This window comes from Mytilus californianus, unplaced genomic scaffold (assembly GCF_021869535.1).
Source record: "Mytilus californianus isolate M0D057914Y unplaced genomic scaffold, xbMytCali1.0.p SCAF_2, whole genome shotgun sequence".
NCBI lineage: Eukaryota > Metazoa > Mollusca > Bivalvia > Mytilida > Mytilidae > Mytilus > Mytilus californianus.
This window is the reverse complement of record NW_026262668.1, coordinates 23,302,711-23,321,824: the sequence shown is the minus strand read 5'-3', so window position 1 is coordinate 23,321,824 and position 19,114 is coordinate 23,302,711. Positions and strand designations below refer to the sequence as shown.

Here is a 19,114-nt window from a genome sequence, read left to right as displayed (position 1 = left end):
CTGCTGAACTGACTTTAAATAAAGCTAATACTAACAATGAACACTGCCCTTTCCTGGATCTTGATATCTATATTTTTAATGGGAAGCTTAATACCAAAATTTATGATAAAAGAGATGATTTTTCATTTCCTATTGTTAATTATCCATTTTTAGATGGTGACGTTCCCTTGTCACCATCTTATGGTGTTTATATATCTCAACTTGTTCGATTCGCTTGTGTATGTAACAACTTATTTCATTTTAACAAATGAAACCGCTGCATTACTGAAGGGTTGTTACACCAGGGTTTTCGATATCACAAACTAGTCAAAACATTTACTAAATTTTATCATCGGTACAAGGACATCATTCGTAAATATAAATCAACATGCAGACATCTTATACGTTCAGGTATTTCACATCTAATCTTTTATGGTAATATTCTATACAAAGCACAAAAATGTCGACATTCACCTCAAAAGCTAACCAAACCTTTAAACAGACTTATTCAGAAGGGATATAGTTACGATACTGTTGTCAGGTCATTAAAGATGTCATATTTTGGTATTAATATTGATTCACTCATAGGGTCTTTGCATTGGAAATAAACACATTTATTCTAAAACCAGTTGTTGGCATGATACAGGTTATGTTCTTCTCATATATTTTATGATGGTATGATACTAAACCCCTAACGAGAGGGATTGTGCTTGATTTTCATATGATGAAAACATAACCTTTCAATCAGTTTAATTGAGGTCTGGAGCTGGCATGTCAGTAACTGCTAGTAGTCCTTTGTTGTCCATCTTCGCTAGCCAAGGGTAACGATCCACTTCCCTCCTCTCCACCCTTGGCAGATTAAGCCAACATTTGTGATAACAATGTTGCGCCATCTATCGGTAGATTAAAGTCACGCCCATTCCGAATACATTATTTTTGACCAATGGTAGCATTTGAACTCTTCAATTTGGAGGTAAAAACATGGTAGCGTCTAGATTCTACACACTTGGTAAAGCAGGAAACGAAAATATACGTTGACATTCATGCATTTGTGCAAGAAACATACACAGGAACTTCTATTAGTTGATTAAAAACATTCAAATTGTCACTAAATATAGTCGTATGTTTAGGGATGTAAAGACTTGTTGCACAATAAGCACGTGGCAATTGTTTACATACACTTTCTACATTTACACGTGATCATGTTATAGGTGCTTTTTGATTGGATGAAAATCATTACCTTGTGTCTCCGAAATTCTATCTCAATCCGCCAAGGGTGGAGAGGAGGGAAGTGGATCGTAACCCTTGGCTAGCAAAGATGTTTGTTATTGAGCCTGCGACTTTTGTTGCAAAAGCGAGACATAGTGATCCTACATTCCGTCGTCGTTGTCTAGTCGTTGGCGGCATCCACAAATATTCACTCTGTGGTTTAAGTTTTTCAAATTTTAATAACTTTCTTAAACTATCCTGGATTTCTACCAAACTTGGACAGAAGCTTGTTTATAATCATAAGATAGTATCCAGAAGTAAATTTTGTAAAAAAAAAATCCTGTTTATCCTTATTTTACTTATAAATTAATGGATTTAGTTTTTCTGCCAGTTAACATTACATTCACTCTGTGTTTAAAGTTTTTAAAATTTTAATAACTTTCTTAAACTATCCTGGATTTCTACCAAACTTGGACAGAAGCTTGTTTATAATCATAAGATAGTATCCAGAAGTAAATTTTGTAAAAAAAAAATCCTGTTTATCCTTATTTTACTTATAAATTAATGGATTTAGTTTTTCTGCCAGTTAACATTACATTCACTCTGTGTTTAAAGTTTTTAAAATTTTAATAACTTTCTTAAATTATCCTGGATTTCTACCAAACTTAGACAGAAGCTTGTTTATGATCATAAGATAGTATCCAGAAGGAAATTTTGTAAAAACTTATTTCCTGTTTATCCGTATATTACTTATAAATAGACTTAGTTTTTCTTCCAGTTAACATTACATACAGTCGGCACTTAAAGTTTTTAAAACATTTATTAGATTCATAAACCATCCTGGATTTTTACCAAACTTGGATCAAAGCTTCTCACAATCAAAAGATATTATCTAGAGGAAAATTTTAAATAATTTTTTCCCCATTTTTGTTGAGCCTGCGACTAAAGGAACCCCTTACGAATTTTTTGTTTATGTATCATTGTCATTTTGCTTAGTTTCTTTTGTTACCTATTCTTACATCAGACTCGGACGTCTTTTAAACTGAGTTTTACTGTGCGTATTGCTGTGTGTTTGTTTATTCTACGTTGGCTAGAGGTATAGAGGGAGGGTTGAGATCTCACAAAACATTTTTAATCCCGCTGCATTTTTGCGCCTGTCCCAAGTCAGGAGCCTCTGGCCTTTGTTAGTCTTGTATGTTTTTTAATTTTAGTTCATTTATATGTTTTGGAGTTTAGTGTGACGTCCATTTTCATTGAACTAGTACACATTTTTGTTTAGGGGCCAGCTGAAGCCTGCCTCCGGGTGCGGGATTTTCTCACTGTGTTGAAGACCCATTGGTGGCCTTGGGCTGTTATCTGCTCTTTGGTTGGGTTGTTGTCTCTTTGACACATTCCCCATTTCCATTCTCAATTTTATTGTTCAGTATTTTTGAATAATATATAGTTGAGTACCCCTTGGATTGATTGAATTTTGCTTAATGTTCAATAGCAACTATTGTACCCTTGGATATAATTGTTGATACTTAGTATTAATGTTAATTACTACCAGATGATATGATGTGAAAAAAATTTTGATACTCATAACTAAAGGTCAAGATTACAAATCTATCTGGATCTGAAATTCCCACCCATTCTTGTTGTTGATTTTTACTACACATATGGAAACTTTTTGCAAAACAAAATATTACCCAATAAGTAACTAGACTGTTGTAATTGAACATTAGTAGTATTAGAGCAGGGGCGGGCTTTATCATTAGCAAATGTAGGCTTGTGAAAAAACAACAGATATGGGGCAATGGCACGAAGACAGTAAAACTTACCAAATGCAACACAGAAAAAAAAAAAAAAGAAAAAAAATTTCATATTGACATAATGGACATGATTTTGGGGGCAAAATAAATCACTTACCTTGCCTACCTTTTGCAGTGGCCTGTCACACTTGCCTCCCCTTTTTCGTTATTTCATGCCTGTTTTATGGTTTTTACTGTTTCAGGTAAGGAGCTGAGTTTGCTTCATTTCTTAATCTTGCATTACCTTATATTTAGAAATGTACCATTTGGAAATCTTTAAATTTAATGACTTAAACTTCTACATTCTGTGTGGCTCAAAATAAAGTGCACTTGATTTTGTTATGTTCCAGATGCGAGATAATTAAACTTGGGCATTTACACTTGTTACACACTGTCACACATAGTGCCACGTATCTCGTAAGAGCAGCTCCTACACATATTCAACAATATTTCACTCAAGGATTGTATGACATATTATTTTAGTATGTCCCAAGATACATATATGTCAATGCACCTCAGGTACGATTGGATAGGTTTTAAATTGACCGACCTCTATGATCAATGACATCATATGGTTAAATGTATGAATAATATTCATTGACATTAATGTGATAAAAATTTATTTCTAGGCCATACAATTCATCTCTGGTTGTGACTTTGATGTTGACATCTAGATATTTTAACCAGTACAGGGACCTAAGTGGTAAACTTGAGAGAGCTATTAAATTGAAAGCCTGTCCATTTACTGATTCTGCTTTAAGATCATTTGAATTTGTAAAAAGTAAGTATTTAATTTTATCCATTAGACAGAAAAGTTTGTCCCTCAACTACAAAATAAATGAATAAAAGGGGACTTCTGATATACATCAATGAGATAGCAACTCACCAATACAAAAATAAATATTAGAGGTAAGAGGTCATAATATAAGAAGAAACAAGTTTTGATACAATAGACCATCTACAAACTGTTGGCATTTAACCATTATCAGGTGGCAAACATCATCATAAGTTACAGTGATGTCATATACCGGTATATAGCTTCATTGAAATCCTATGCTAAAATCAAACTTTCATCATCTTTTACAATTTTAACCAAACTTTGAAAGAAATGGTGCACTGAAGATCTTGTACAAATGATTCTTATGGGTTCAGTACTGGTGAAAAACACAACTGGCAGCAATCCTTGATTTTGATATACCACCTGAAATTCTGCATTTCGTAAAGTACAATGTGAAATGTTATGAAACTTCAAAATTGATTAAACCTTCTACAAACCATCTAAAAGAGTAGGGAAATGATTGGTTAAAATTGGCCCTAGATATTTTTTTTACAACCGCAAAAATTTGCAGCCATATGATGATATGGTGATGCCCTTTGCGGTGGCATCATCGTCATTGTTGTCATCCGAAGAAACTTGGTTTCCAGACAATTACTTTAGTATAAGAGAAGTGAATCTCTATGAAATTGTTCCAGAAGGTTCCATACCACAAAAGGAAGGTTGGGATTGATTTTTGGGGTTATTGTCTTAACTGTTTGGGAATTAGGGGCCAAAAACAATCATTTTTCTTGTTTCGGGACAATAACTTGTTTAAAGTGTATAGATCTCTATGCAATTGTACCACAAGGTTCCATACCTCAAAAGGGAGGTTGGGATTGATTTTGGGGGTTATGGCCCAAATTATGTAGGAATTAGGGGGCCAAAATGGGATTTTCTGGTTTCCAGACTATAACTTGAGTATAAGTCTATGGATCTCTTTGAAATTGTACCACAAGGTTCCATACCAAAAATGAAGGTTAGGATTGATTTTGGGGGTTGTGGCCCTAACTGTTGTTAGGAATTAAGGGCTAAAAACATTGAAAAAGAGACCAAAAAAACAATACTTTTCTAATACTTTATATACATTGTTAATTTCTTAACCAATTTCAATGGGATTTTATTTAGTCATGAATTCTTGAGGTTCTTTAAATGCTGAATCTAACTGTGCATTAGGATTTTTGGCCCCTTTTTAGCTCACCTGGCCCAAAGGGCCAAGTGAGCTTTTCTCATCACTTGGCGTCCGTCGTCCGTCGTCGTCGTTAGCTTTGTACAAAAATCTTCTCCTCTGAAACCACTGAGCCAAATTTAATCAAACATGGCCACAATCATCATTAGGGTATCTAGTTTAAAGAATGTGTCCGATGACCCCGCCAACCAACCAAGATGGCCGCCATGGCTAAAAATAGAACATAGAGGTAAAATGTAGATTTTGGCTTATATCTTTGAAACCAAAGCATTTAGAGTAGATCTGACATAAGGGTAAAACTGATTATCAGGTCAAGATCTATCTGCCCTGAAATTTTCAGACAAATCTGACAACCTGTTGTTGGGTTGCTGCCCCTGAATTGGTAATTTTAAGGAAATTTTGCTGTTTTTGGTTATTATCTTGAATATTATTATAGATAGAGATAAACTGTAAAAAGCAATAATGTTCAGCAAAGTAAGATCTACAAATAAGTCGTCATGACCAAAATTGTCAGTCGACCCCTTTAGCAAATGTTTAGGAATTATTTATAGTCAATTTTTAACAATTTTTCATAAATTTTTGCAAAAATCTTCTTCTCTGAAACTACAGAGACAAATTTAACCATACTTGGCCATAATCATTATTAGGGTATCTAGTTTAAAAAATTTGTCCGATGACCCCGCCTTCCTACCATCATGGCCGACTTGGTTAAAAATAGAACATACGGGTAAAATGCAGTTTTTGGTATATATCTCTGAAACTAAAGCATTTAGAGCAAATCTGACAGGTGGCAAAAATGTTCATCAGATTTAGATTTATCTGCCCTGAAATTTTCAGACGAATCCGACAACCCTTTGCTGGGTTGCTGCCCCTGAGTTAGTAATTTTACAGAAATTTTAGTTTTTTGTTATTATCTTAGATATCATTATAATATCTAATATCTAATACTATTAATTATGATTTTAACCTTATTTTACATGATTTCCAAAGCATCAGTAAATAAAGGTGAGCGACACAGGCTCTTGAGAGCCTCTAGTTTAAATTGGTCTACATTGAGGTCCAAAGGGTTCAAAATTAAACTTTGTTTGATTTTTTCAAAAATTGAATTATTGGAGTTCTTTGATATGGTGAATCTAACCGTGTATTTAGATTTGAAATTTGGCCCCATTTTCAAATTGGTCAACATAAAGGTTCAAAGGGTCCAAAATAAAACTTTGTTTGATTTAAACAAAAATTTAATTCTTGGGGTTCTTTGATATGCTGATTCTAACCGTGCATTTAGATGTATGATTTGGGGCCCTGTTTTCAAGTTGGTCCACATTAAGGTCTAAAGGGTTCAAAATTAAACTTAGTTTGATTTTAACAATAATTGATTTCTTTGGGTTGTTTGATATGCTGAATCTCAAAATTTATTAAGAGTTTTTATTTCCGGCCCAGTTTTCAAGTTTTTCCAAATTGGGGTCCAAAATAAAACTTTCTTTTGATTCAACAAAAATTGAATATATGGGTTTTTTTTATATGCTGAATCTAACCGTGTATTTAGATTTTTGATTTTGGGCCCCACCGTTAAATTTGTCCATGTTGAGGTCCAAAGGGTCTAAAATCAAAATTTGTTTGATTTCTTCAAAAATTGAATTCTTTGAGTTTTTTATATGCTGAATCTAACCATGTATTTAGATTTTGAATATTGGACCATAATTGGTAAATGTCTTATTTCAAATTTCTTGATTAAGTTCTTAGACCACATTCATTCTGTGTCAGAAACCTATGCTATGTCAAATTTTAATCACAATCCAAATTCAGAGCTGAATCAAGCTTTAATGTTGTGTCCATACTTGCCCCAATTGTTCAGGGTTTGACCTCCCCAGTCGTATCAAGCTGTGTCATGCGGAGCATTTTATTTTAATCTGACTGGAAAACTATAAATTTTAGAAATGATACAAAAGGACTTTTAAATGGCACACCACATTATAAATTATGAAGTTTTGATCCTTATTTTGGGGTAAAGATTGCATGAAATGCAATCAAAACCCCATGGTACTGACTTGATATCTACATCTTCCAAGGCTGATCACTACCTTTGATAGTTCAAACAGTCAATGTCATGCAATTCTTTGATGATATGTTATACTTTGATATTTAGGTTACAATATGATGTGTATTTCAATCGTTTGTAGGAATTGAATGAGATTGAAATTAAATTAATTTCTTCACGTTGTCTGCCCATAGAAATTAGGTTCAACTACAAAAGTACAATGAACAAAGGAAGATAACTCCCAACTCAAAAATGCCTACCAAAATACAATTCAATATTTTATTTAGAAATTCACAAAATTGCAAAATGAAATTTACCTGTACTTTATTTAAAGCCATTTTGTCCTAGGTTAAAGTTGTCTTTTTGACATTGATACATCTTTTTTATTTATATTGTATTTATGTGTCATAGATCAAACTTATTCGTTCAGTGTATATTTACTTGTTTTTGTGATTATGTCTTTTTGATCGAGTCAAGCCATTTCAATTGATATTTCATTGTGTGTCTTTTTATGTTGTAATGTTACACCACTGTTTCAGGTTAGGGTGAAGGTTGGCGCCTGTTAAAACCTTTAAACCCGCTGCATTTTTATGCACCTGTCCTAAGTCAGGAGCCTGTTGTTCAGTGGTTGTCATTTGTTGGTGTTGTTCATAAGTGTTTCTCGTTTCTTGTTTTTGTCGAGCCTGCGACTTTTGTCGCAAAAGTGAGACAAAGCGATCCTACATTCCTTCGGCGTACACAAATATTCACCCTGTGGTTAAAGTTTTTGAAATTTTAATAACTTTCTCAAACTATCCTGCATTTCAACCAAACTTGGACAGAAGCTTGTTTATGATCATAAGATAGTATCCGGAAGAAAATTAAAATAAAAAAAATCCTGTTTATCCATATTTTACTCATATATGGACTGAGTTTTTCTGCCAGTTAACATAACATTCACTCTGTGGTTAAAGTTTTTATACGCCCATTTACCGGACGTATTATGGTATACCATTGACCGTCTGTCCATCCGTCTGTCCGTCCGTCCATCGTCAACATGACGGACATTAATTCAAAAACGCTTTAACCAATATGCATGAAACTTTGGTGAATTGTTTATATCTATTGACATGAGCTCGTTTTCGTTTTTTATAAATTTCAGATTTATCATTTCCGAGTTTTGGGGTTTTATTCATTAAAAAAGGGGGGATTTCCAGTTTTCGGACAATAACTCAAAAACAGTTTCACCAATTTGCATGAAACTTTAGTGAATTGTTTATATCTATTGACTTGAGCTCCCTTTCGGTTTTTATAAATTTTGGATTTACCGTTTCCGAGTTTTGGGGTTTTATTCATTAAAAAAGGGGGATTTTCAAGTTTTCAGACAATAACTCAAAAAAATTTCACCAATTTGCAAGAAACTTTTGTGAGTTGTTCATATCTGTTGACGTGAGCTCCCTTTCGTGTTTTTATAAATTTTGGATTTACCGCTTCTGAGTTTTGGGGTTTTATTCATTAAAAAAGGGGGGATTTTCCAGTTTTCAGACAATAACTCAAAAACAATTTCACCAAAATGCAAGAAACTTTTGTGAATTGTTTATTTCTATCGACATGAGGTCCCTTTTGATTTTTATAAATTTCAGACTCTACGTTTCCGATTTATGGGGTTTTATTCATTACAAAAAGGGGGATTTTCCAGTTTTCAGACAATAACTCTAAAATTCTTTCAGCATTTTTTATGAAACTTTGGTAAATTGTTTATATCTATTTTGTAAGCTCCCTTTTGATTTTTATAAATTTTCGATTTTATGTTTCCGAGTTATAAGATTTTATTTGTTTATAGTCTGACAACAAGTATTACGCTACAGCACAGTGTATTGCACAACAGCAAGAACTCTTTCATATAACCAATTTCAAGTTCTTTGACTACATTTATTCAGAAACCTATAATATATCAAATATTTAATTACAATCCAAATTCAGACCTGTATCAAGCTTGAATATTGTGTCCCTTTTTGCCCCAACTGTTCAGGGTTGGACCTGTGCGGGCGTATCCAGCTGCGCTCAGCGAAGCAGTTTATTCAAATTGATAACTTTCTTAAACTATCCTGGATTTGTACCACACTTGGACAGAAGCTTGTTTGTGATCATAAGATAGTATTCAAAAGTAAATTTTGTTAAAAAAAAAATCCTGTTTATCCGTATTTCACTTATAAATGGACTTAGTTTTTCTGCCAGTTAACATTACATTCACTCTGTGGTTAAAGCTTTCAAAATTTTAATAACTTTCTTAAACTATCCTGGATTTGTACCACACTTGGACAGAAGCTTCTTTATGATCAAAAGCTAGTATCTAGAAGGAAATTTTGTAAAAATTTATTTCCTGTTTATCTGTATATTACTTATAGATGGACTTAGTTTTATTCCAGTTAACATAACGTACAGTCTGTAGTTAAAGTTTTTAAAACATTTATTAGATTCATTAACCTTCTTGGATTTTTACCAAACTTGAACAGAACTTCTTACAATCAAAAGATAGTATCTAGAGGAAAAATTTTTAATAATTTTTTCCCCATTTTTGTTGAGCCTAGCTGCGACTAACAGCAAAAGTAGGCAAGACACTGGGTTCCGTGGAACCCTTACGACGTTTTTATATAGATTAAACTGTTGGTTTTCCTGTTTGAATTGGTTTACACTGGTCATTTTGGGGCCCTTTATAGCTTGCTGTTCTGTGTGAGCCAAGGCTCTGTGTTGAAGGCCGTACTTTGACCTATAATTGTTTACTTTTTACACATTGTGACTTGGATGGATAGTTTTCTCATTGGCACTCATACCACATCTTCTTACCCTTCAGTGTTCACAAGCACTTTGATTGAAGCATTATTTGTGTTGTTATGTCAATTTTGGTCCAATTTTTTTATAATTCACGGTAGTTTCTAGCATAGTTAACTTCGACTGCAACCCTTGATCCTGAAAACTGTTGTGTCGTGGGATTTGATCTGTACCTAATGGCATCTTTTCACTATAGTACATTATGGAATTTGACAATATCTTAAACTTTAGACTGTGGAGCTATAAGGCAAAAAAAAAATATATGTCTGTTTAAGGTTACATACTTTAAAAAAATAGGGTAGGTAGGTCGGTATTTCCATTTTATTTTATTTTTTCATTTTATTTTTTGTGACATGATTTTGATTCATGCCGTTTCATCTTGTCGTGGTCCGAGTTGATCATGGGCCGAGTTTACCGAAATTTTTAATGATTGGATTATTTCCCTTGGAAAAAAATGGCGGCAAAGTGTTTATTTTATCACACGAGTTGCGAATTTCCTTAAAACAGCTGTCATGTTCACGATTGTGAACATTAGGATGTATCAGGCAATTGATTTATATTATTTGCAACACTAACTTTTCTTTAGACACGAGTTCAGTTTATTTTTCCATTTACAAAGGAAATAAAATGACTTAGGGTCGGTGCTTAAAAGTAGGGACAGTCAGGTAACCGTAAACAGACATATATTTTTTTTTGGCCTAATGTACCCTTCTGACCAAATTTTGTTTAGCCATATGAAATCATGGCCACCAGTGGCCATCTTTAAATATAATTGGCCAATTTTTAAAACCACCATATATTAAACCATAAGGCATTATGTATAGAAAGTTGAATTTAGTGAGACTGAAATATTGAAACCTTTGGTCGTTGCGATTGCTTTATATATGGGTTACCCATTTTGTAAACACAACTCCTCCTAAATCTCTCATTACTATTTATGGACAACTTCTAACAATATTAATCATATAATGCTATTGTAATGTGCTATTTTGTTTTTCTTATCAGTATCATTTTGGGAATTTTGGAGTTCGCCAGGGTGTGGTATCATTTTGTAAGGTTTGAACATGCAGCCTAATTATATCATTTTATGACTTTCCATATTTATGAAACCACCCCAACAGGGTCAAATTAGAGACTTGTAAAATTTGCGTTTGCTGTCTCTGCTAAGCATGCAGGTTTTAGGAGTATAAGTTAAGACTAGTCAGCTGGGAGTCGGAATAAAGTGTCTTAATAGAGCTACATTTCTATTTACTTACTTGTGGATTCATTATTATTCGTTGGATACCAATTTTCGTGGATTTCGTGGTTACTCGCGATCGGGAACCACAAATTCCAATGTACAATGAATTACAAATTTTCTATCAGAATGTGTGCAGACTTTGGCAAAACCATGAAAATGCAAGTTTTCCTCAATCCACGATAATTGGTATCCACAAACATAAAGAATCCTCAGTACCTTGTAAAGCATTCGTTAAAAATTCTCCTCGGTAATTATGTCTAGTTCAAAGGTATACAGTACACAAGGTTCATAATCACATCACATCAAAACAAATGTTCTTGTTCTGAAATTGCATGTAATAGTTGCCACTGGATGTTAAACAGCCATCAATCTGGGTATTTTTATCTTGTTTTTTTTTTTATTGTATTGCAGATAACATTTTGAAACCTTTATCAGAAACTTTTGACTTACGTTTGATGATTGTTCTATTAAGAAATCTAACTCGTTTGGATATTGCTGACATTTTGCCTTTTGCGGACGACAAATCTATAGGTGCTGATATATCTAGGATTAAATTCTTTAGGAATACGTTTTTACATTCAGAGAAAGTTATTACAAAAGAACAGTTTGAAGAAATATGGAATGGACTAGAGATGGTAAGTACCAAAGTATATTTTCGAATGCATTTCAGTTCTTCACTGTCTTCTTGATTGACACACATTATATTGTGTATATAACTTTGATGACTTTTTCTTCATTTTGTTTTACTGACAAATAACAATAGTGATCCAAGGATCTTGATTTATCCATTGAATTTAAGCCACTGGATTCAATAAAAATGCATCTAATAGTCAAAACAGGAGATGTGGCCTGCTTTGAAACTTTCAATGTACATGCAGTAGTGGCATTAGATGTCTTTATCTTGAATAAAAAATGCCCAAGTTACATTAAGAATTGATAGAAGTTTTACACATTTCAGTCTGAATGTAGAGAATACACAAAAGCACTTGGTTTAACAAACTTTAGCAAAATGATTTAATAATACAAGGCCAGACTTAAAAATATTTCTGTTTGCCCAAACCTTACCCACCAGTCTCAGGTGTGGGTAGGTAGGTAGGGAAATTCTTTTTTTTAGTTCACCTGGCCCAAAGGGCCAAGTGAGCTTTTCTCATCACTTGGCGTCCGTCGTCCGTCGTCGTCGTCGTCGTTAACTTTTACAAAATTCTTCTCCTCTGAAACTACTGGGCCAAATTTGACCAAACTTGGCCACAATCATCATTGGGGTATCTAGTTTAAAAAATGTGTCCGTTGACCCGGCCAACCAACCAAGATGGCCACCATGGCTAAAAATAGAACATAGGGGTAAAATGTAGATTTTGGCTTATATCTCTGAAACCAAAGCATTTAGAGCAAATCTGATAAAATTGTTTATCAGGTCAAGATCTATCTGCCCTGAAATTTTCAGATGAATCGGACAACCCGTTGTTGGGTTGCTGCCCCTGAATTGGTAATTTTATGGAAATTTTGCCGTTTTTGGTTATTATCTTGAATATTATTATAGATAGAGATAAACTGTAAACAGCAATAATGTTCAGCAAAGTAAGATCTACAAATAATTCAACTTGACCAAAATGGTCAGTTGACCCCTTAAGGAGTTATTGCCCTTTATAGTCAATTTTTAACCATTTTTCGTAAATTTTTGTAATCTTTTACAAAAATCTTCTTCTCTGAAACTACTAAGGCAAATTTAACCAAACTTGTCCACAATCATCATTAGTGTATCTAGATTAAAAAATGTGTCCGATGACCCCGCCCGCGAACTAAGATGGTGACATGGCTAAAAAATAGTACATAGGGTAAAATGCAGTTTTTGGCTCATATCTCTGAAACCAAAGCATTTAGAGCAAATCTGACGAGAATAAAATTATTCATTAGGTCAAGATGTATCTGCCCTGAAATTTTCAGACCAATCAGGCAACACGTTGTTGGGTTGCTGCCCCTGAATTGGTAATTTTAAGAAAATTTTGCAGCTTTTGGTTATTATCTTGAATATTATTATAGATAGAGATAAACTGTAAACAGCAATAATGTACAGCAAAGTAAGATCTACAAATAAGTCAACATGACCAAAATTGTCAATTGACCCCTTAAGGAGTTATTGCCCTTTGTAGTCAATTTTTTACAATTTTCATAAATTTTGTAAATTTTTGTAAATTTTTACAAAATATTTTGCACTGTAACTACCGGGCCAAGTTCATTATAGATAGAGATAATAGTAAGGAGCAAGAATGTTCAGTAAAGTAAGATCTACAAACACATCACCATCACCAAAACACAATTTTGTCATGAATCCATCTGTGTCCTTTGTTTATTATGCACATAGACCAAGGTGAGCAACACAGGCTCTTTAGAGCCTCTAGTTTTTACTTTTAGAGAAAAATAGTGGAACAAATTATTTTACCTTGTAAACAACTTTTAAAATGAAAGACTATTATAGAGTTTTGTATAAATTGTCAGACACATATATGCCAGGATCTATAATTATGTACTATAAGATCTTTTCTATTAACAGTTTATTTTCAGCATTCCACCTCAATGTTCACACTTTTTAGCTCACCTGGTCCAAAGGGCCAAATGAGCTTTTCTCATCACTTGGTGTCTGTCGTCCGTCGTCGTTAACTTTTACAAAAATCTTCTCCTCTGAAACTACTTGGCCAAATTAAACCAAACTTGTTCACAATCATCATTAGGGTATCTAGTTAAAAAAATGTGTCCGGTGACCCGGCCAACCAACCAAGATGGCCGCCATGGCTAAAAATAGAACATAGGGGTAAAATGTAGATTTTGGCTTATATCTCTGGAAACCAAAGCATTTAGAGCAAATCTTGCATGGGGGTAAAATTGTTTATCAGGTCAAGATCTATCTGCCCTGAAATTTTCAGATGAATCTGACAACATGTTGTTGGGTTGCTGCCCCTGAATTGGTAATTTTAAGGAAATTTTGCTGTTTTTGGTTATTATCTTGAATATTATTATAGATAGAGATAAACTGTAAACAGCAGTAATGTTCAGCAAAGTAAGATCTACAAATAAGTCAACTTGACCAAAATTATCAGTTGACCCCTTAAGGTGTTATTGCCCTTTATAGTCAATTTTTAACCATTTTTCGTTAATTTTTGTAATCTTTTACAAAAATCTTCTCCTCTGAAACTACTAAGACAAATTTCACCAAACTTGTACACAATCATCATTAGGGTATCTAGTTTAAAAAATGTGTCCGATGACCCCGCCCGCGAACCAAGATGGCCGACATGGCTAAAAAATAGAACATAGGGTAAAATGCAGTTTTTGGCTCATATCTCTGAAACCAAAGCATTTAGAGCAAATCTGACGGGATAAAATTGTTCAGTAGGTCAAGATCTATATGCCCTGAAATTTTCAGACCAATCAGGCAACACGTTGTTGGGTTGCTGCCCCTGAATTGGTAATTTTAAGAAAATTTTGCAGCTTTTGGTTATTATCTTGAATATTATAATAGATAGAGATAAACTGTAAACAGCAATAATGTACAGCAAAGTAAGATCTACAAATAAGTCAAACATGACCAAAATTGTCAATTGACCCCTTAAGGAGTTATTGCCCTTTATAGTCATTTTTTTATAATTTTCATAAATTTTGTAAATTTTTGTAAATTTTTACAAAATATTTTCCACTGTAACTACTGGGCCAAGTTCATTATAGATAGAGATAATTGTAAGCAGCAAGAATGTTCAGTAAAGTAAGATCTACAAACACATCACCATCACCAAAACACAATTTTGTCATGAATCCATCTGTGTCCTTTGTTTAATATGCTCATAGACCAAGGTGAGCGACACAGGCTCTTTAGAGCCTCTAGTTCTAGTTTCTGAATGTTTACATTGTAAGTAAAGACAAACATTTTAAATGAGTTTATACTCAGTACTACAAGGGAAAAATATTTCCCTGAAATAAGAAAAGAGATCACTGATAAAATCACACCAACAAAATGGAACTGCACCTTCACTAACAAAACTGCGATAGTACAATTGCTTATAGACTGTTCAAAATATAAGGAGCTGTTTAATAACTGTGAAAAATTCAAGGAAAATATTGAAAACAAAACCAGAAATATGTTATTCCAAATGCATATTAGAAAGATTGAAAATTATGGACAACAAATAGCAAGATTGATTTTTTTTATTTTTGGTGTTTTAACGCCACTTTTAAGCACCGCTTTTGAGCTATTTCGTGGCGGCCAGTTTTTATTGGTGGAGGACGCCGGAGTGCCCGGTGAAAACCACCGACCTTCGATAGGAAAACTGACAATCCTAGTCAATTAAGATTGGAGTCGAGTGCACCCGCAGGAGCGGGGTTCGAACTCACAACCTCAGTGTTGACTGGCTACTGATTACAGTAGTAACTACTTAGACCACTCGGCCACCGAGGCCCCACAAATAGCAAGACATATATTGCATATACGTATATATATACATATATATCTCAAAATGGAGTAAATGACAACCAAATGAAAATAGTGATTATCATAAGTGACATATATATATACTGACACAGAGTCTGTCATATAACAATTGTAAGAAATGTAAAGAAGCTCTGGACAAATATTAAAAGCTATGAAAATGAAATTAAATAATTAATAAAAAGGTCCCTGTAAATATGCCATGCATGATACTTTTATTGTTTTATATTTATATGTGCTGTACATATGTTGGAAAAAATGTTTTTTATTTTATTCTTTAAAATTTTAAAGTTAAGGAAAAACTCCATATATTTGGAGGGTCTCCTAATTTAAGGAGGCTCATACTAAGAAGAAGAATGGAAGAAGTTTATTTGAATACAAAATTCAAATAACCTTTATTTGTACTAGAGGGGAAACGGTACTATTTATTCTGCCATAGGCGACAATACTAACATTTTCTAAATTTACCACTTTTTATAATAAAAACCTGGATAAAACAGTTATGTGTGGTGTTAGTACTTTATTATTCTGTTTTAAAAATTAAAGCCAAATAGTATCTTGACCAACTTCCAACGGAGCTTGTTTATGTTATCCATGCCCACCGTCATTTTACACCAAATTTATTAAATTTTGGAAGTCTTTTCCAATAATTCTCTAGAAAATATTTCAATAGGTTTCAAAATTTATATTGTAAATATACACACTGCGGTTATTCATAGATAAATAAAAAAATGTATTGTACCCTTACATCCAATCACAGCTCTCCTAAGTTGACTTCCTTAACCTGCCTTGGGTACACAAAAGGCCAACCTAATGCTGGGAAAATGTAATAGTACCGTTTTCCCTATACTGTGACATAAAGATATAAAGAACTCTTATGACACCATTAATGCAATACTGGGTTATTGTGAAAACCTTGGCTATAATAAATACTTGTATGTCCCCACTACTTAAAGAAACATGGATCATTTTATGTCCCCATCCCTACATGCTGATTTACCTCTTTCTCTACTTCTTTCAGATAAGGCTTAATAAACAACCTGTATCCAAGCATATCTTATCTTATTTGAAAAGAATAATAAACAGTTCCATTTAAACAGATAAAAATGACAGTTCCATTCAATTTGTATTCATTTTATCCAAAATTTACAACATAAGCACAATTTCAAGATTTTTCATACTAATCTCCATTCCATGCTTTAGTATATGCCATATTGTGGTTCAAAATTTCAGAGCTTGTTATAAAATCTATTATTCTGTCTTGAGATGATAAAAACAAAGATATTAGACACTTAAAACATTAAATATGCAAAATACTCAGCTGTAAAGTTGCCTATGTTGCCTGTATTAATCTATGAAAATGCTGAATTTATGTCCCTTGGGAGTATTAATTTCCAACAAAAATCCTTTCAAACAGTAGAAAATGAAAAATTATACATGCCTGTTATAATTAAAGATAGAAACTACAAAATGAAGCACTATTGAAATATTTGCTGCATGAATTGCCAAGCATGTGAACAATTCTTTGCACAGGAGAGTATAAATTCTATCTAAATTTAGCCTCAAGTGGGCCTCTTTTTTTCTTAGATGGACAATTTTAACACTAAAAATGCTTCTAGTATGACCAAATATTGTCTTACTCCATAAACAGTACAAACTTAACCAGACAATTTCCCATTTCAATAGATTATGTCTAGAGAAATACCCAAGTGATACATTTAGGGATTTACACAGCAAAAAAGGCAAATATTTCAGTTAAAAATATTTGTCGCGACTTGAATTCTGGTGTTTCCAATTGAATTAATCATTTCGAAAGGTGAAAACAAATACAAAAAACTATAGTTTGGTGCATTTTATACAATATAGTTAATATTGAAATCCTAGAATAAAGTTTTATATCAGTACCCATCAATTTGACTTATTATGATGACTCAGCACTTTTCTCAACACAGTATTGTTTCAGTGAAAAATTTCTATTCTTTGTGATAAAAATCAAATGTACTTATCAAAAGCTTCAAAATAGTATAATATAACTGAAGTCTGATTGATTTTGATTTCCCTGGCCATCTTCAGTATAGGGAAAACGGTACTACTTATTCTACCATAGGCGACAATACTAACATTTTCTAAATTTACCACTTTTTATAATAAAAACCTGGATAAAACAGTTATGTGTGGTGTTAGTACTTTATTATTCTGTTTTAAAAATTAACATGATTAAAGCCAAATAGTATCATGACCAACTTCCAACGGAGCTTGTTTATGTTATCCATGCCCACTGTCATTTTACACCAAATTTATTAAATTTTGGAAGTCTTTTCCAATAATTCTCTAGAAAATATTTCAATGGGTTTCAAAATTTATATTGTAAATATACACACTGCGGTTATTCATAGATAAATAAAAAAAATATATTGTACCCTTACATCCAATCACAGCGCTCCTAAGTTGACATCCTTCACCTGCCTTGGGTACACAAAAGGCCAACCTAATGCTGGGAAAATGTAATAGTACCGTTTTCCCTAGACGGTAACACGTTGTTTTTCATCCGTATCAATTGGCAGCTTTAATACATAACACAAATTGTCCTGTGATAAAGCGCGGTCAGATCGGATCAGGTTATTCTATGCAACAAACTCAAGACGGATACGGATACGACAAAACTCCGCAAAAAAAAAAACATCGCGAAATTTGAATAAAAAAAGATTTTGACTTGGTTGCTTTTTTTATGCTTTTTGTGCATGCTAACCTAAGATATTCATTAATAAATGTCAGCCTATCAATCGCAAATCACTAAAATCTTATTATATGTATAACAATTATATTGTTCTTCCTAGGGGGTTGATTAGACCACTTAATAATTCACAACACTTTATTATAACCCATATAGGCAGTTAAATAAGGGTCCTATTTCTAGTCTGTGGTGCCTTATAGTAATCAATCTGTCTATTGACCTGTCTCCTGTCTGTAGGTCTGTCCGTCAGTCCATAAACACTTATGCTACAAAGCAGGAAATTTTTCACCAGAAGTCCTTCATACAGACTAAGAATAGGTCCATATCATATTCATCAGTAACTTTCTCAGTGTTTAAGAAGATGCAGACCGGCACTAGGTCTTCTTTAGACAATTTAACTATATTATTATCCCCCATGTGTCACAGGGACTATTGTAATGGTCTCCATCCTTCCGAAACAAATCAAAACTGAGAGACTATTTGAAATAAAGCTTTCATACTTGGTAGGACTATTTGAGGTCATATTTCCTTGACCTGGCTATATCATAGTTTGATTTTACAGTTTTTACGAGAGTTATTGGACTACTTATTATGACCATTTTATTTTAGTATTGTAACTATGACATATTGTGAATGCATGTTCTCTTGGTCCATTTAACAGAAAGCTCCATGCCAGGTAGGATTTTCTACCATCATGTGTAGTTGACCATATTTTACCTTCATCTTGAAAGAAATTATGGGACTTGGGGCCTTTTTGTATGAGTGTTGTGACTATAACATTTTGTTCGCAAGACATTTCTGTGGAACTGATTTTTATACGATCGCAAAAATATTTT

The 19,114-nt window shown here is 33.3% G+C and overlaps 1 protein-coding gene across 1 annotated transcript in view; it reads left to right on the top strand.

The window, feature by feature from the left end:
• The window catches only part of LOC127729509 (uncharacterized), a 186,925-nt gene that overhangs the window by 97,380 nt on the left and 70,431 nt on the right, over positions 1-19,114 (top strand). The window contains exons 14-15 of the mRNA XM_052237342.1: positions 3,608-3,759; positions 11,479-11,702. Coding sequence (XP_052093302.1) covers positions 3,608-3,759; positions 11,479-11,702 — 376 coding nt within the window. The remainder of the gene's footprint in view (positions 1-3,607; positions 3,760-11,478; positions 11,703-19,114) is intronic.